Raw genomic sequence first — 19,662 nt, 5'->3', positions numbered from 1 at the left:
ACAAACTTTTCCTCCATAATCTGAAAAGTCAAAATAACAGTGTTACAGTGAGTCATAAGGCACCAGTGTTTCCCCTATATTCATTTAGCTAAATTGTTGCCTCCGCTGAAAGAAAAATAAATAAAAATCTCAGGAAATGGGAGACGGTGGGGCTAAAGCGAACATAGCTAGCTAGCTAACACTGCCCTCGAAAGGACCTCTTGTTTTTTCCCCATCATCAGGCACGTTTTCTTTTCTCCTCTCAGGTCTAAAATGACCCTTCCAGTACGATGGTGTGAGACGCGGCAGGTGCAGTGGCCCATAGCGTTGACTGGTGTTTGCACAGCATCTGAGGAAGATGCTTGTGGTCACATGGTGAGATTCCATGCCAGGAGGCTAAAAAGAAGAAGAGTACAGAAAGAAAATCTCCTGAAAATAACCAAACTGCTTCTTCTGCAATAAAAATCAAAGAACATATTGTAGGTCAGAGGTTGGCAGATACACCAAGCAGACCTTTTTAAAAGGCTAATTCAAGTGACCACAAAATACGTTCTACATCTAGTTGTCATAAGCATGCTACAACATTGGGATTCCTTTTTGGGAAACATACTGGAAAGCAGAAATCCCTGGCTGGCTTCTAGATGTTCTGGAATCCTTGGTTGAGTCGTTTCAGTTTCTCCGCTAGGCCTGAGAGAGTTAAGCTCAACCAGCTAGCAGCCGTCTGTTCCTTGAGATCTCCCCCAGTCTCACAGCCCAGCCCAGTCATCACACTTTAATTAGCTCAGGGAAAAATACAAGACAAAAAGAGAAAGTTCCCTAACAGAGAGCAAGCAACTAAATGAGGGCTAGATGGGGGAAGCGTCAGAGGCTGGGCCGAAAAAGAAGAAATAAAATGAGGGCGGATAAAACACAGGCAGCCCAATTCTGATCTTTTGCCACTAATTGGTCTTTTGACCAATCAGATCCTTTGCCCATAATTGGGCAAAAGATCAGAATTAGGCTGCCTGTCTAAACGCAGCCTAAGTAATATGCTGTATCCAGACCCAGACAGTATTCACATTTAATGAGTGTGGGTTTTTTTATGTGATAAGCACATGGAAGCCAAACAGGCAAGTGGTATATCATTATCAAATATACTGTATATACAGTCCATTTCTCAACGCTCAACATCCAGGCGAGACTCTAGGAAGCCGATGCTGACATTGTAAGCAACGCTGACAGCTTTTGGACTGAATTTGGCAAGACATTTTGTCTGAAAGGTAAACAAACTAAAGCTATCTAAAATTCCCAAGAGAGCACGCATTCCAGCTGTGGTGTGTTTACACCATCTCTAAAGAGATCAATCTGAGAATGTTGGAATTACTGTCTGGGTCTGGATACAGCATATTACTTAGGCTGCGTTTACACAGGCAGCCCAATTCTGATCTTCTGCCCAATTATTGGCAAAGGATCTGATCTGATTGGTCTTATGACCAATCAGTGGCAAAATATCAGAATTGGGCTGCCTGTGTAAACGCAGCCTTAGAGTAGGCTTTGAACAGCATTGGGAAGTGGTCAAGGTTGGTGGAGCAGTTGCTCACGGCAACAGCGGATAGCAGTGGTTAAGGCTAAGGTAACCACAGGTGGCTAACCGTAGCCACCAGAGAGCCTATATTGATTGGCGGTCCCGACTCATGGAGCAGGAATGTGATGAGGACAGTGGTCCAACAGTACATGTGAGGAGATTTACACTATGGCAAGAAAGAGTAAACCTTCTGGTATCTGTGACAGGGCGAGCTAACACACACCCAAACACAATCGACTGGGTGGCTTGGCCTCACAGGACACAGCCTGAGAACAACCTGCTACTACACAGATCCTGACAGATGTTTCATCTTGCTTTGGGTGACAGAATGACGGTACTTTACTCCTATAGTCTCAAACCCAGTCAATATGGAGGGAGAGAGAGCTCCTCTACTGGAGGGACACCTAGTCAAGATGGAGGGAGAGAGAGCTCCTCTCACACCTAGTCAAGATGGAGGGAGAGAGAGCTCCTCTCACACCTAGTCAAGATGGAGGGAGAGAGAGCTCCTCTAGTCAGACACCTAGTCAAGATGGAGGGAGAGAGAGCTCCTCTAGTCAGACACCTAGTCAAGATGGAGGGAGAGAGAGCTCCTCTAGTCAGACACCTAGTCAAGATGGAGGGAGAGAGAGCTCCTCTAGTCAAACACCTAGTCAAGATGGAGGGAGAGAGAGCTCCTCTAGTCAGACACCTAGTCAAGATGGAGAGAGAGAGAGCTCCTCTAGTCAGACACCTAGTCAAGATGGAGAGAGAGAGAGAGCTCCTCTAGTCAGACACCTAGTCAAGATGGAGAGAGCTCCTCTAGTCAGACACCTAGTCAAGATGGAGAGAGCTCCTCTAGTCAGACACCTAGTCAAGATGGAGAGAGCTCCTCTAGTCAGACACCTAGTCAAGATGGAGAGAGCTCCTCTAGTCAGACACCTAGTCAAGATGGAGGGAGCTCCTCTAGTCTCACACCTAGTCAAGATGGAGGGAGAGAGAGCTCCTCTAGTCAGACACCTAGTCAAGATGGAGGGAGAGAGAGCTCCTCTAGTCAGACACCTAGTCAAGATGGAGGGAGAGAGAGCTCCTCTAGTCAGACACCTAGTCAAGATGGAGGGAGCTCCTCTAGTCTCACACCTAGTCAAGATGGAGGGAGAGAGAGCTCCTCTAGTCAGACACCTAGTCAAGATGGAGGGAGAGAGAGCTCCTCTAGTCTCACACCTAGTCAAGATGGAGGGAGAGAGAGCTCCTCTAGTCAGACACCTAGTCAAGATAGAGAGAGAGAGAGCTCCTCTCACACCTAGTCAAGATGGAGAGAGAGAGAGCTCCTCTCACACCTAGTCAAGATGGAGAGAGAGAGAGAGCTCCTCTAGTCAGACACTTAGTCAAGATGGAGGGAGAGAGAGCTCCTCTAGTCAGACACCTAGTCAAGATGGAGGGAGAGAGAGCTCCTCTAGTCAGACACCTATTCAAGATGGCGAGAGAGAGCTCCTCTCACACCTAGTCAAGATGGAGAGAGAGAGCTCCTCTCACACCTAGTCAAGATGGAGAGAGAGAGCTCCTCTCACACCTAGTCAAGATGGAGGGAGAGAGAGCTCTAGTCAGACACCTAGTCAAGATGGAGGGAGAGAGAGCTCCTCTAGTCAGACACCTAGTCAAGATGGAGGGAGCTCCTCTAGTCTCACACCTAGTCAAGATGGAGGGAGAGAGAGCTCCTCTAGTCAGACACCTAGTCAAGATGGAGGGAGAGAGAGCTCCTCTAGTCAGACACCTAGTCAAGATGGAGGGAGAGAGAGCTCCTCTAGTCAGACACCTAGTCAAGATGGAGAGAGAGAGAGCTCCTCTCACACCTAGTCAAGATGGAGAGAGAGAGAGAGCTCCTCTAGTCAGACACCTAGTCAAGATGGAGAGAGAGAGAGAGCTCCTCTAGTCAGACACCTAGTCAAGATGGAGGGAGAGAGAGCTCCTCTAGTCAGACACCTAGTCAAGATGGAGGGAGAGAGAGCTCCTCTAGTCAGACACCTAGTCAAGATGGCGAGAGAGAGCTCCTCTCACACCTAGTCAAGATGGAGAGAGAGAGCTCCTCTCACACCTAGTCAAGATGGAGAGAGAGAGAGCTCCTCTCACACCTAGTCAAGATGGAGGGAGAGAGTGCTCCTCTCACACCTAGTCAAGATGGAGGGAGAGAGAGCTCCTCTAGTCAGACACCTAGTCAAGATAGAGAGAGAGCTCCTCTCACACCTAGTCAAGATGGAGAGAGAGAGAGCTCCTCTCACACCTAGTCAAGATGGAGAGAGAGAGAGCTCCTCTAGTCAGACACCTAGTCAAGATGGAGAGAGCTCCTCTAGTCAGACACCTAGTCAAGATGGAGAGAGCTCCTCTAGTCAGACACCTAGTCAAGATGGAGGGAGAGAGAGCTCCTCTCACACCTAGTCAAGATGGAGAGAGAGAGAGAACAAGCAGTCATCAGCATCCCGCCTGCTCTCCATTTCCCTGACACTCCGGCACTGCGTTGGCTGGGTACGCATACAGTAGCAACTGGTCACAAACTGTTCTGTCGCTCCAAGAGTAGCCTTTTGCAGCTACATTATGTCTGTGGTCTCTGTGTGAGTCATGCATCATTATAACCCCTTAATTAGCCCCAGTGTGAGCGGTTAATTACCAAGGGAGAGCACGAGAGGGCTGGTCTACCACATACGGGTCATTACTGATGGAACATCGCCTGAACATTGACGTGAAGTTTGTATGAGGGGAACTGATTGTCGGCTCGTTAAAGCTCTGGCATGACAATGTGGCTGATGAACAGAACAGACATCGTATGAGAGATACAAAATGGTCTCCTATTGGGGTAATGTAGAGTGGTAGTGTAGCATAAGAGGCGGTGACAACGATCACAGCTTTGAGTTATAACAATGGTATCAGACGTAGGTTATGTAAGCAATACACGTGAGGAAACGCACTCATCTACTAAACATATCTACAGGTGCCTTGTCGCTCCTCCACGGTTTATAAACATATCTAGGAGGTGCCCCATCGCTCCTCCACAGTCTATGTACACACAAGCATATATGCAGTGAGGAGAGTGTCGGTGTGGTTTGACAGATACAGAGTTCCTGCTGAGTATTGCTATAAGGAGTGGCATTATACTCAAGTTAGCTCCATGGTCCCGTGTGGCTCAGTTGGTAGAGCATGGCACTTGCAACGCCAGGGTTGTGGGTTCGATTCCAACAGGGGACTAGTACCAATTAAAATGTATACACTCACTACTGCTAATCGCTCTGGATAAGAGCGTCTGCTAAAATGTAAAAAATGAGAAAAGTTACCGTCTGAGATAGAAACAGTATCTAGGAGGGAAAACATGCAACATATATCCTCTATAAATTGATTTTACAGCACGTCATTCTTCATGTTAATTTATACTCTGCACATGTCCATAACTACGCCATCTAATTTCCTGCTCAGCAAGGAGGGGGGGTCACTGACTGCCTGGCCATGTGCCCTCCGCACACAGACACTCATCATGTACCTGGCGGTGTGTAATAGAAACGCATGGCCTGGTCAGTGCTGCTGGGGATAACTCCTTCCACCTCACCATCGACGGCTGGAATAACAGCCCCATGAACACATTCATGCAGATGAGGAAGGTAGTGCTTTCTATGGTGGCGGCGGTGTGAAGGAGAATGGATATGTTCTGCTTGTATTAGGGAGCGTGTTGGACAGTCTCGGCTTGGAACATAAGCTAGAATAAAGCACCTGACACCTGCGAGACTGTCTAGCAGGCTGTGGAAGAACGACATGGACTGGTGTCGAGAGGGAATATTCGCAATGTATATCATATTCCATCTATACGAGTCTCATTACTGCGGTGCGTTTCCATAGGTACTTCCTGGTGCTCACCTCAACACAGAAGACATGTACATATAACCTCTCTCCCAGCAGCCCTAAGGACAGCAAAAGACACCAAGGGTCAGAGGTCAATGTAATGAAAAATAATGTTTCCTTGAAAGTTTCCATCCCGTTAGATCTCTCAGAGAGAGCGTGAGAGAAAATGACAGTGAGAGGAAAACAGACATAACCATAGAAGGCCCGGTGAAGGGTGCCATCGTTCATTAAGAGTGGGAGAGCACCTCTGGGCTCCTGTGGAGCACCACCTCTGTCCCTCATCCCTCTCCCAGACAAAGAGGCTCTAATTAAGGGAGACCCCGTCCCCCTTGACTCCACCTACTGGCCTACTTGGCTAAATGAGGATTTAGACTGAAGCCCCGGGAAAGCTCACATTTATCCCTCCACCGGTGGAAATAGACGCAGATTCATCAGGGACGACAGGCTTTGATTACGTAGATTGGATCTGGGGTTCGGTTCGATGTGATACACAACGTGTGTGTGTGTGTGTGTGTTCGTATTGGTGTGTGTTTACACAAACGCAAATCAAAACCTCTTACACACAGTACGAGCTGAATTATTTTGCATTCATTCATGAACTGAAAATCCCTCCGCCCCAAACCCCCTCTGGTAAAAAAACAGGAATTGGAAAAACCACAGAACATACAGGAATTCTGAATCAACTTTGATTTCAGCTGTTTTTAGTGGATTGTCATTCTGTCTCTGTATATTATATGAGGAGTGCTTCTACGCCTGGCTGTGCTGTAGTGGTACGGCGGTGGAGCTAGCTAGTGTAGCGCTCCTTGGGGAGTTCACGTCAGGTCTGAAAATAAACAGAGCACGCACACACACACAGAAAAATTGGACGAAAACAGGGCTGTTTTAGTCAACTGGAAAACGGGCAAAGGAGAGAAAGAAAGTACAAAAACGAGTGAAAGATTTTAGAAACTAAATCCCTCGCTAGCTCTGACACCTGATCAGTGTTTCTGTGTTTTAGTATTAGCGGTGATGTGACAGAGGATATGCGATAGACTGATGTGTTTAGCGCTGGGAAACAAGCGCTTGTTTGTGTGTTTGTGTGTGTATTGAGGGACGCATAATCCACAGATATCCATCACGGTTATCATTCACAGTGAGAAGAGACACTGGTAACTAATTAATATTGATGACGGCTTCCTCTTTAGATTCAAGTAATCGATAACTTGTCCATCCCCTTGGTGCCAAACAAAGCATTTAAATGACGAAACAGTAAATCAAAGATCTGCCACGTCAAAAAAACAGATTTAAAGACAAAACATCTGGATTTCATGACAATCACGGACAGTAGAGAACTATTTTCTTTCCTGAAAGCACAGGAGAGAGTGGTTGAAACCCATCCTCCACGCCAATGATACGCCAACCCAGGGATGAGACCAGATTCCATCTCTGTGATTTTCTTAGGTTTGTTTAAGCAATTTCCATCGACACGCCGGCTAATAACATGTTCCGATGCACATTTGGCCAAGGCGTGGTGCGCTCCTCTCATCATGCATCATTCATGCTGTTCTGGTGTCTCCCATCTCCCCCTACAACTGTTCTTGTCACCGTTCGGTAGAAATGGAGTAAAAATAACAAGAACCTGGAATATATTTAGCGATTCGTTGATGCAACCCAATTCAGGCTACAAATGAAGGCCAAAATACAGGCCTATAAAGACATTTGATTGATTGATTCGGTCATTCATTGATTCATTGATTCATTGAGCAGCCAAATATAAAATAGCTTTTCTAAGGATCCATTACTATTTTGCTCATTCTGATCGTGTCAGTCAACTGTCTCCCTCTCTCCAGCTCTTCCTCCCCTCTCCCTCCCTCCCTTCCTTTCTCTGTTTTCTAATGAGATATTTTTAGCCTGCCCGTGCAGGCGTGCAATGCTCAGTCGGGAGGGGGGGGGGGCCCTGGGGTGGATGCAAATAAATACACACACACACACAGGTAATGTTCTCCTGACACCATACCAAATCGTTGCAGCTTTTCTTTTGTTCCTCTGATGTTCTAGAAATGCTCTGTGCGTGTACTGATTGGCTCTGGGAATGTTTTAGCTCAGTAAAATACCCAATGCGTGTGCTGATTGGCTCTGTCATGTAAAGCAGTGAGCTACACACACTTATTCCCACTTATGGAATATGAGGGTTAAATGGACTGAGGACTTTGCTCTTACACAAATACAGATTTACAGGAGATTTTTTTTAAACAAACACTGTTTGTGACTCAACCCTCCGGCCGTGAGAGAGGGACAGACAGAAGAGAGCAAGAGAGACAGAAACAGAGAGCGAGAGAGAGAGACGGAGAGAGAGAGACGACAGAGGAGAACAAGAGAGAGAGGAGAGCGAGAGAGAGAGGAGAGCAATAGACAGAGAAGAGAGGAGAGAGCGAGACGGAGACAGTGACAGAGTAGCGCGAGAGAGACCGAGAGCGAGAGAGACCGAGACCGAGAGAGACGACAGAGAAGAAAGTGAGAGAGAGATGAGTAGGAGAAAAAGAGAGACATGCTTAAATACCTCACAGGAGGTATACAGACATGGAACGGAGTGATCCCTCACACCTTGGGGAACCTCACAGCATAGTGAGTGCCCCAGATCCACATATTAGACAGAGCTTTGGGGTGATTGAGTCATCTGTATTCATGCTGGTGTGAACATTCCCAGACACCAAGGTCAGCCATATTGGACAGGCCAGATCAAAGGATGAGCCACAGCACAGGGCAGGGTGACTTTTATTTATTTAGTGTGTGTGTGTGTGTGTGGAGAGGGGGTTCTCCAGGAGAACACGCTGGAGGATGAGATGACAGCCCAACCATGTCACTCATCACATACATACATACCTTCTCTTTCTCCCTCTATCCCTTCTTTCATGTGTGGCATCAGTAGAACGATCTGTAAATCTCCCAGTGAGCCCCTGGCATTAGGAAACAAATCCAGGCTCCAGACCCTATCTGATGGACCAGGGGGGGTTTAACCCGCTCCGGCCTGGTTTGCTAATCAACCAATCACGTCTTAGGGTGGGTCTACACCCCTCTCATTAGCAGAGAATGAGCCTGACAGAGCCTAGTAGGATATGCACAAACTTATGACATTGAGTTGGCTTAAAAAACGGATACTTCCTCATCTAACCACAAAGCAAGCGGCACAAAAACCTATACATGCTAAATACTAACCAATTTATAGAAGTGGGAAATCACCAAATGAGAGACAAGGAGAAGTGCAACAAGTCAAAAACACTCCCAAAGCCCATGCATTGACACAAGTGTGTGAGGAAAATAGGTCTGTACCTTCAACACACCTCCACACGGCGAGCCAAAAGGAGTGTGGGTTATTAGAGAGGGACTATTCCCTAAGGAGTCTCACTATCGCACGAGCCTCTGAATTTATCCTCCGTCCATCAGAAGTCGCATGCCCCACTTTGGGAATCCCCAGTGCAAGGAGGAGTAACCTTGAATGTCCGAACTGTAACTCATTCCCTCAAACATAAAGTAAGACGGCTGTTATTAGATCAGTGCGCTGCTCGTGGTGGTTCACAGAGAAAGGGACAGACACACACAATTAAATATAGGGACAGACTGATTTGATAACAGGTACACACTGATTTGATAACACGATCTAACTAAATCAATACAGTGAACCAAAAACCGATCCACTGTGTCCACATTTCTCTGTGCTTTGATAAGGCTTTGATAACACCATATAGGGGTATAGATAAAGCTCACCCAATTGATAAACCACCATCTACAGGTTGCCAGCAGTATACCACCCAGCATCCCACTGCTGACTTGCCTCTGAAGCTGAACAGGGCCGGTCCCTGGATGAGATACCAGATGCTGCTGGAAGTGGTGTTGGATGGCCAGTAGGGGGCAGTCTTCCCTCTGGTCTAAGATCCCCAGGGCAGTGAAGGGGACATTGCCCTGTGTAGGGTGCTGTCTTTCTGATGGGAGGTTAAATGGGTGTCCTGACTCTCTGTGCTCATTAAAAATCCCATTGGTACTTATCGTAAGAGTAGGGGTGTTAACCCTGGTGTCATGGCAAAATCCCCAACCTGGCCCCATTCCATCATGGACACCTAATAATTCCTCTTTCCTAATTGGCATATACTGTATCACTCCTCACCTCGATAGCTGATGTGTGGTGAGCGTCCAGGCACAAAAATGTTTGCTGTGCATTTCCCAGGTGGGTGCTACACATTGCTGGTGGATGAGGTGAGTTTCCCCCTACTATGTAAAGTGCTTTGAGTAAAGTGCTATATAAATCCAATCAATTATATATATATTACTCTACTTCTTTGAGGAAAGGGTAAGATTTAAAAAGGCTGGTCCTAGATTAACATCTTAAATATACTGCCTTGGTTTATCGCCACATAACCTGTAAGAGTTAAGATCCCCTGTCTATTTAGTAGGTTCCTCCAGTCGTGGCCCTGGTACTGACTGGCACAGACAGCAGATCTGGGGTTTCCCTCCTGTAAGATGACCTTCAGCTGAGGACGGGAGAGATGTGATCGCTCCGCTAGCACTATTCTTTCCCCATCTCTCCTCACATCCATCTCTCTCCTCCTCATCTCGCCCCACTCTCTCTCCCTCTCCATCAGTCTCTCCAATTCATCCCATTTCTCCGTCTCTGTCTCCCCGTCTCTAACAAAATCTTGCTCACCAACTCACCTCTACCCACCTTTCGCTCCTCCCGTTCAAATGTATTTTTTCACTCCCCCTGTCTCCCCGTCTCTTTTTGCCTCACATTCTCCATCTCTCTTCATCTTCTCTCAGGGTGGGCGTGGCTCAGTGGAGCCAATCAGTCAAGCCAATCCTAGAATGGGATCAATAATGGAAAAACCCCAATACACTTCTCCTCAATCCTCTCTGGGCCTCCCTCTATTCAACAGTTCAGCAATCTAATCTTCTCTCTGTACCATAAAGGGGATTGTGTAAAGAATAGGGCACCACCTCCTCACTCCAGCCCTATTCTCTCTCTCTCTCATTTTATTCATGTTCTGTTCTAGACATAGCTCCTGTCTGTGATACAATTACATTCCTGTCTCTTAGTCCTAATCACCCCTCCCTCCTGTCTCTTAGTCCTAATCACCCCTCCCTCCTGTCTCTTAGTCCTAATCACCCCTCCCTCCTGTGTCTTAGTCCTAATCACCCCTCCCTCCTGTCTCTTAGTCCTAATCATCCCTCCCTCCTGTGTCTTAGTCCTAATCACCCCTCCCTCCTGTGTCTTAGTCCTAATCACCCCTCCCTCCTGTCTCTTAGTCCTAATCACCCCTCCCTCCTGTGTCTTAGTCCTAATCACCCCTCCCTCCTGTGTCTTAGTCCTAATCACCCATCCCTCCTGTCTCTTAGTCCTAATCACCCCTCCCTCCTGTGTCTTAGTCCTAATCACCCCTCCCTCCTGTCTCTTAGTCCTAATCATCCATCCCTCCTGTCTCTTAGTCCTAATCACCCCTCCCTCCTGTCTCTTAGTCCTAATCATCCACCCCTCCTGTCTCTTAGTCCTAATCACCCCTCCCTCCTGTGTCTTAGTCCTAATCATCCACCCCTCCTGTGTCTTAGTCCTAATCACCCCATCCCTCCTGTGTCTTAGTCCTAATCACCCCATCCCTCCTGTGTCTTAGTCCTAATCACCCCTCCCTCCTGTGTCTTAGTCCTAATCACCCCTCCCTCCTGTGTCTTAGTCCTAATCATCCACCCCTCCCGTCTCTTAGTCCTAATCACCCCTCCCTCCTGTGTCTTAGTCCTAATCATCCACCCCTCCCGTCTCTTAGTCCTAATCACCCCTCCCTCCTGTGTCTTAGTCCTAATCATCCCTCCCTCCTGTCTCTTAGTCCTAATCATCCACCCCTCCCGTCTCTTAGTCCTAATCACCCCTCCCTCCTGTGTCTTAGTCCTAATCATCCCTCCCTCCTGTCTCTTAGTCCTAATCACCCCTCCCTCCTGTCTCTTAGTCCTAATCATCCCTCCCTCCTGTCTCTTAGTCCTAATCACCCCTCCCTCCTGTGTCTTAGTCCTAATCATCCCTCCCTCCTGTCTCTTAGTCCTAATCACCCCTCCCTCCTGTCTCTTAGTCCTAATCATCCACCCCTCCTGTCTCTTAGTCCTAATCACCCCTCCCTCCTGTGTCTTAGTCCTAATCACCCCTCCCTCCTGTGTCTTAGTCCTAATCACCCCTCCCTCCTGTGTCTTAGTCCTAATCATCCACCCCCCCCGTCTCTTAGTCCTAATCATCCCTCCCTCCTGTCTCTTAGTCCTTACTTGTCTGTCTATGTGTGTAAATGTGCGTGCATGTGCGTGTCTGTCTGCAGCCCATTAAGGCATATGGACGGATCAATCAGCAGTGCCATTCACCAGCGGGAGCCCCAGCCCACGCACCCACCAACCCGCTCCCCACAGCTGCTTCAGAAAGAAGGAGAGAGAGAATAAAAGAATTGCGCTACTTCCTGGACAGGAGGTCCATTCTACAAAGGCAAGACTTTCTATAGTAGCACCAGGATACAGACACAAAGGTCATGAAGAATGCATCTCTAGTTCTCCCACTGGCAGTTTCCCTTCAGTTATCCCATAGTGACTGGGGTTGTGACACAGAAGGCTACACTGTGACTCATGTCAGAAATCAAAGCAGGTTAACATACCAGTATGAGAGTCATAACACCAAGCAAGGTTTTCATCCCTCGCCATAATGGGTACTAAGGATATAAAATAAGAACTGTAAAGACAGTTGGACATAACCCTGAGCGAGACTTACCCAGACGTTTTCTGCCTTACCACTGTCACACTTCTCACTGTCTGGTAGACCTTTAAGACATGTGACAGCTCAGCGTTGCAACACAAACCAGAACCACCTACAGAATTCCTCTGGGTAACGTCATTTTACCAGGTATTTACTGACATATGTCAAAACAATGGGTGCTCCCAACCTCCAACTGCATCACCTTAATTGGGGAGAACGGGCTCGTGACTGGAGCGGAATCAGTGGAATGGTATCAAATACATCAAAACAGATGGTTTCCAGGTGTTTGATGCCATTCCAGAGTGGGTGGGGTTATATCCTTCCTGTTTGGCCCTGTCCGGGGGTTTCTTCGGATGGGGCCACAGTGTCTCCGGACCGCTCCTGTCTCAGCCTCCAGTATTTATGCTGCAGTAGTTTATGTGTCGGGGGGCTGGGGTTAGTTGGTTATACCTGGAGTACTTCTCCTGTCTTATCCAGTGTCCTGTGTGAATTTAAGTATGCTCTCTCTAATTCTCTCGTTCTCTCTTTCTCTCTGAGAACCTGAGCCCTAGGACCATACGTCAGGACTACCGGGCATGATGACACCTTGCTGTCCCCAGTCCGCCTGGCCTTGCTGCTATTCCAGTTTCAACTGTTCTGCCTGCGGTTCGAAACCCCTACCTGTCCCAGACCTGCTGTTTTCAACTCTTAATGATCGGCTATGAAAAGCCAACTGAGAGACCTGAGCCCTAGGACCATACGTCGGGACTACCGGCCGTGGTGACTCCTTGCTGTCCCCAGTCCGCCTGGCCTTGCTGCTATTCCAGTTTCAACTGTTCTGCCTGCGGTTATGGAACCCCTACCTGTCCCAGACCTGCTGTTTTCAACTCTTAATGATCGGCTATGAAAAGCCAACTGAGATTTATTCCTGATTATTATTTGACCATGCTTGTCACTTATGAACATTTTTGAACATCTTGGCATGGTTCTGTTATAATCTTCACCCGGCACAGCCAGAAGAGGACTGGCCACCCCTCATAGCCTGGTTCCTCTCTAGGTTTCTTCCTAGGTTTTCGCCTTTCTAGGGAGTTTTTCCTAGCCACCGTGCTTCTACACCTGCATTACTAGCTGTTTGGGGTTTTAGGCTGGGTTTCTGTACAGCACTTCGAGATATTAGCTGATGTAAGAAGGGCTATATAAAATAAAATTGATTGATTGATTGATTCCATTCGCGCCGTTTCGGCCATTATTATGAGCCGTTCGTTCTCCCCTCAGCAGCCTCCTGTGAACTGCATACCAATGTAATTTCCATTACATTTTAAAATTTTAGTCATTTAGCAGACGCTCTTATCCAGAGTGACTTACAAGAGCAATTAGGGTTAAGTGCCTTGCTCAAGGGCACATCGGCAGTTTTTTCACCTAGTCGGCTCGGGGATTAGAACCAGCGACCTTTCGGTTACTGGCACAACGCTCTTAACCACTAAGCTACCTGCCATGTAATGTGAAGATAAACGGCAGGTAAAAACGTATAACCACCACCTTTTTGTTTCTAACTGGAATCTTTTGACAGGGAGTTGGGGTATTTAGTTGCTTTCAACAGAAACTGCAAAGACAAGGTAAAGACACCTACCCCTGGCAGATAGCTTCTTAGTGTTGATGATTTTGGCAGCATACTCCTGTCCGCTGGAGATCCTCATACATCTTTTCACTATGGAGAAAGCTCCCCTTTAGGAAACACAAAGATGGTGATGAGTAGACAATCAACTGATATAGAGAGCAACAGTAATGGCGTCTTTTTGTAGGCACTAATTCCGCCATGGTTCGTTTTTTGATGTTTTTTTGAATAAATGACGAAAATAAGGTCTGGTAAACACAGGTATAGGAGATCTGATACGTTTTGTTCTATCCCAAAACCATTTCCTTTCTCCACAGAGTGGTGAGGAGGAATCTACCGTGTCCGGAAGAGACTTCACCATTCATTTTCTGGATTCATATGCGCCCAGCTATATCCTGTCCCGGGTTTGTTTTCCCTGGTTTTCCCTGACTAAACTAGCTGGCTAGCTGAACTACGCCAGTTTTCGTCCTCATTGAAAAACTTCATAAATACTGCACCCTCAACTTCAAAACTCCTTTGCTAGTTATACAATCATGTAACTAAGAAATGTGTTGAAAAGAAACTTGAAAATTATGTATTGTTTTGTTGAATAGTCATGACTGGTTCGAGCTATCTGTGGTGTCGTAAGACAACGATGGCGAATTTGATCATTTTCGGGTTTTAGGACTACAAGCTGGCGAGCTCTATATGGCAAGATAAGAGGTTAAGAGAGCTAGCCAGCTTCTAGTCCTAAAACCCAGAAATAAGTTACTTCTGGTTTGTTCAGCCATTCCTATGGGAAAAATTAATGGAGAACGAATAGGGTTTTGGAATAAACGTCGAAAATAAGGTCTGAGGTTAACACAGGCTTAGGAGATCTTATACCTTTTGTTCTATGAGATAATAGCAGTCAGTTAACATGACCTTTATGAATTATGAAGAAAAGTGGTGGCCGTGTGGAAAGGAGTGGGCGTGTCGAAAGGAGTGGGCGTGTCGAAAGGAGTGGGCGTGTCGAAAGGAGTGGGCGTGTCGAAAGGAGTGGGCGTGTCGAAAGCACTCTGCTTTATATTAGACGGTTTTGATTGAGCAGTGTTTTTCTTCTTCTTCTGTTTCTTACCACGCAGCTACCATACCACAAGAGTTTGGACTTCTGTTTTTAAGCCAGATGATGAGTCATATTTACCTGTTAGTTTTACACAAATAACACGACCATGATACCCAGTAGGAAGCAAGTCGGCAGGCAGGCGGATACAACACTGGTCAGCGGCTTATCTACTTGTGGTGGAGCCCAATCAGCCATACAAAACGTTCTTGAGTGTCAACAAATCTGCCGAATTAGCTGATTCGCTTTCCATACAACCACTCGCCATATTGGGTTGCAGATACCCATATTTACACGATTACTATTTCTCTCTATAACAGCCTACTAGCTAGAGCACATGGGGGACATGAATACATATGGAGAGGTTGATTACCAAACCTAATTGCTGTATATTACCTGCTGCATACAAAGCCAAAGAAAGAGGGATACATTGAAAGCATGCATCTATATTTCGTTTCTTTGCTTCAGTGGTGTACACATTCATTCAAGTTTCTGTAGTCAAGCTCAGATGGGGACGGCTGTGGCCTAGGCTAGAAGATGGAGCCTCGCGCTGGTAAAAGCGCTGAAGACCGCCTAAGCCAAGTGACCTAATTGTCTCCAACCCCACAAAGCCGCCTTGCTTTGCTGGTAAAATAATGCCAAGGGATTCTTCTCGGTCACCCAGGGATAAGGCTGCTTTTTAAAAAATTTAACGCGGTAACCTTTCGCTCTACTATGCATTTAAAACCTATAATTCATATTGATGCGTTTACATTGTTGCTAAAAACGATGGCAATTTTTATTTTGTTTGATTATAAATAGATCCAAGAATAGCATATTTCGGAATGGCATGTGCGCTGCTCGCTCGGCAATAACAATCAGTGGATCAATAGGTCACATTTATGTCAATTTCATTTTGCTGTGAGCAGGGAATGACATCACAGCTGGGAAAATAAGGGATTTCTCCATAAACTTACACTACCATTTACGACAGCGCACCACTAGGAAATTAACGCCCTAACACAGTTGTTTTTCCACTGAAAGGGCAGTGATTTGTTAGACGAAAATAATGTCAAGAGCGATTGAAATCCTACGTAAACATTCAGTAAAGATATCCAAACAAACGCAACGACGCCTTTGGAAAGGACAAGTTTGGAAATATTCATTCGAAGACCAAATGTACGGTTTGAATACAACGGGTACGGTTTCTGTGCACCACACACAGGTAACAGGTAATCAAGAATAACCCCTCGTTTAGAGCGGCAGTAGCTAAACATAATCCAATGCAGATGTGTTGGAGAGAAATAACAAAAACATTGTAATACTTACTTCCCCAGCTCTTCGTAGAGATTATACTCGTCGGTAAATCTGGTACAGGTTGTCAAAGCCATGGCAAAGGACGCGTGCAGAGGAGAGGGAAAACTGTCTCTTTCGGTCGGGACTTTAAACCTCACAGCTAGTCTCCAATGTTTCAAAGAGACACACCTCTGAAACGATAAAACAAATTCACAGAATAACCATTTAAACTGCAAATTTTCCTTTTCCTGGTCCGTTTCCGAATCCAGGAATTGTTTTTGGCACGGAGTTCACGGGTGGTCAGGGACGTTGAGACTTGGGTCGCGTTCCCCTGCGCAGACGTTACATGCTTCAACCAATGGTTGCGTGCCACATCATCGACTGACACATTGCTATAATATATGATGTGGTTAGTTGATACTTAAAATACCTATCCAGGTGTTGTAAGATTTGGCATACGTCAGCAACGCTTGGGCAGAGGATCGGTGTTCTCTGTGACTGACTACACTTCGCGCTTTGGGTGCAATACTTTTTCTATCCAGCGCGTCCTGGTTTTGAACATTGTAGAGTACAACGCCTCCCCCTAGCTGTAACCACGGACCCTTTACAGTCAATGCCACGGACCCTCACTGTAAAGAGGCCTACGTTTATCAATGACTGTAGTCCAGGGATCATCAACTACATTCAGCCGCGGGCCTATTTTTCTTGAGTGGATTGTCAGGGTGTCGGAACATAATTACTAATAATTTGTAGACTGCAAATTGGCCTCAAGAAGCCCAAACATATATCATATTTGACTAAAACATAATAATTTCAGACCTTGCTTCCATTTCTATATGATCACATATATATCTTATGTGTGGGAATACGTTGGAACATATTTCCCAAATTAAAATCACTTGATTTGCTGGTGTTTTTAGTCTTTAATGCCCCCCTCCCGTGCTATAGGGTGATTTCAGAGTTCAGCACAATAATTTGGGTAGCAGGCAAGTACCGTTTTATAATATTTTTTTCTGATCAGAAAACTTGGGAGGCCAAATAAAATCAACCCTGCTTGAGCCTACAGTGCATTCGGAAAGTACTCAGACCCCTTCCCTTTTTCCACATTTTGTTACGTTACAGCCTTATTCTTAAATGGATGAAATAAATAAAAAATCCTCATCAATCTACACACAATACCCCATAATGAAAAGCGAAAACAGGTTTTTTAAATGTTTACAAATGTATTACAAATAATAAAGAAATACCTTTACATAAGTATTCAGACCCTTTTCTATGAGACTTTGAAATTGAGCTCGGATGCATCCTGTTTCCATTGATCATCCTTGAGATGTTTCTACAACTTGATTGGAGTCCACCTGTGGTAAATTAAATTGATTGGACATGATTTGGGAAGGCACACACCTGTCTATATAAGGTCCCACAGTTGACAGTGCATGTCAGAGCAAAAACCAAGCCATGAGGTCGAAGGAATTGCCTGCAGAGTGCCGAGACAGGATTGTATCAAGGCACAGATCTGGGGAAGGCTACCAAAAAAGTTCTGCAGCATTGAAGTTCCCCAAGATCACAGTGGCCTCCATCATTCTTAAATGGAAGAAGTTTGGAACCACCAAGACTCTTCCTAGAGCTGGCTGCCCGGCCTAACTGAGCAATCAGGGAGAAGGGCCTTGGTCAGGGAGGTGACCAAGAACCAGATGGTCACCCTGACAGAGCTCCAGAGTTCTTCTGTGGAGATGGGAGTATCTTCCAGAACGACAACCATCTCTGCAGCACTCAACCAATCAGGCCTTTATGGTAGAGTGGCCAGACGGAAGCCACTCCTCAGTAAAAGGCACATGACAGCCAACTTGGAGTTTGCCAAAAGGCACCTAAAGACTCTCAGACCATGAGAAACAAGATTCTCTGGTCTGATGAAACCAAGATTGAACTCTTTGGCCTGAATGCCAAGCGTCACGTCTGGAGGAAACCTGGCACCATCCCTATGGTGAAGCATGGTGGTGGCAGCATCATGCTGTGGGGATGTTTTTCAACGGCAGGGACTGGGAGACTAGTCAGAATCGAGGGAAAGATGAACGGAGCAAAGTACAGAAAGATCCTTGATGAAATCCTGCTCCAGGACCTCAGACTGGGGTGAAGGTTCACACTCCAACAGGACAACGACCCTAAGCACACAGCCAAGACAATGCAGGAGTGGTTTCGGGACAAGTCTCTGAATGTCCTTGAGTGGCCCAGCCAGAACCCGGTCTTGAACCCGATTTAACATCTTTGGAGAGACCTGAAAATAGCTGTGCAGCAACGCTCCCCATCCAACCTGACAGATCTTGAGAGGATCTGCAGAGAAGAATGGGAGAAACTCCCCAAAAACAGGTCTGCAAAGCTTGTAGCGTCATACCCAATAAGATTCAAGGCTGTAATCGCTGCGAAAGGGGCTTCAACAAAGTACTAAGTAAAGGGTCTGAATACTTATGTAAATGTGATATCTCAGTTTAAAAAAAAAAAAAAAATAGCAACCTGTTTTTGCTTTGTCATTATGGGGTATTGAGTGTAGATTGACAAGGGGAAAAAACAATTTACTAAATTTTAGAATAAGGCTGTAACCTAACAAAATGTGGAAAAAGTCAAGGGGTCTAAATACTTTCCGTAGAATATAAATTATTTGTGGAAAAAAGGTTTAGATTGTCCCGTCTCCCTGAGCTCTAAAACAAAAACATTTTCTCCTCATGGCAAAATGTGTAAAATGGCACGAGATTAGCTATAAAACTGCGCATTTTACTCTCTGCCCCATGGCAAAACAAAAATCAGACAAATATTTTTCCAGACCTTACGTTGGGGCCCCGTGAAACTACACCACTGACCACAGGAGGCTGCTGAGGGGAGGATGGTTCATAATAATAATGTGTGGAATAGAGAGAATGGTATCAGCCATTTCTCAGTTTGATGTATTTGATAGCATTCTGCTCCAGCAATTACCACGAGCCCATCCTCCCCAATTAAGGTGCCACTAACCTCCTGTGATGCATACATACAGTCGAGCCCATCCTCTCCAATTAAGGTGCCACTAACCTCCTGTGATGCATGCATGAATCCAGGCGAAAAGTAATCCAACAACCTTAAACATCTAAATGGTTTTTTGTGTGTATTTATTGTGGTTTTATTGAATGGCTACGGTGAGAAGTGGGAGGAGTGCAAATCTCAAGGGCAGTGTTTTGGACTCGAACCCTCGTCAATTGTGATATTCTTATAGGCCGGTGTCAGTGGCACTTAGTCTGGCTAACACCTAACTCTCGAAAGGAAATCATCTCCCAAATATCACTATTTCTAAAACAAGCCATATAAAGTTGGTTGCAATTTCAATTGAATCCTCCAGAAATGACAGAACAAATAATGCAACAAATATTGTGGTTAAACTCAAATACTAATTGATAAAAAATGTTTAAAAAAGGTGATATCATAGGTAGGACTGGTGGAGTTACGTCGCACATGCAGCTAACAAAAACATATGGAAATGTCTGCTCTACCCAAAATTACAACCAAATAATTGCAACATTACCGCAAAA

At 45.9% G+C, this 19,662-nt stretch overlaps 1 protein-coding gene across 11 annotated transcripts in view; it reads right to left on the bottom strand.

Annotated features, from left to right (window-relative positions):
- The window catches only part of LOC121571092 (calcium/calmodulin-dependent protein kinase type II delta chain), a 108,644-nt gene extending 92,043 nt beyond the window's left edge, over positions 1–16,601 (bottom strand). For 6 of the 11 annotated variants that reach the window (XM_041882370.2, XM_041882376.2, XM_041882371.2 and 3 more), the window contains exons 1-2: positions 16,139–16,600; positions 13,765–13,859 (exon numbers count right to left, since the gene is read on the bottom strand). In XM_041882370.2, the coding sequence (XP_041738304.1) occupies positions 13,765–13,859; positions 16,139–16,200 (157 nt within the window). In that variant the 5' untranslated portion in view covers positions 16,201–16,600. Of the gene's footprint in view, positions 1–13,764; positions 13,860–16,138 lie in introns of all 11 variants that reach the window. The other 5 variants (XM_041882378.2, XM_041882373.2, XM_041882377.2 and 2 more) reach the window with 2 other exon arrangements.
- Between the last annotated feature and the right edge of the window lie 3,061 nt (positions 16,602–19,662).

Source organism: Coregonus clupeaformis, chromosome 8, assembly GCF_020615455.1.
Source record: "Coregonus clupeaformis isolate EN_2021a chromosome 8, ASM2061545v1, whole genome shotgun sequence".
Classification (NCBI taxonomy): Eukaryota; Metazoa; Chordata; class Actinopteri; order Salmoniformes; family Salmonidae; genus Coregonus; species Coregonus clupeaformis.
Note: the sequence above shows the minus strand (reverse complement) of the source record. Positions and strands in the feature narration are given on the sequence as shown.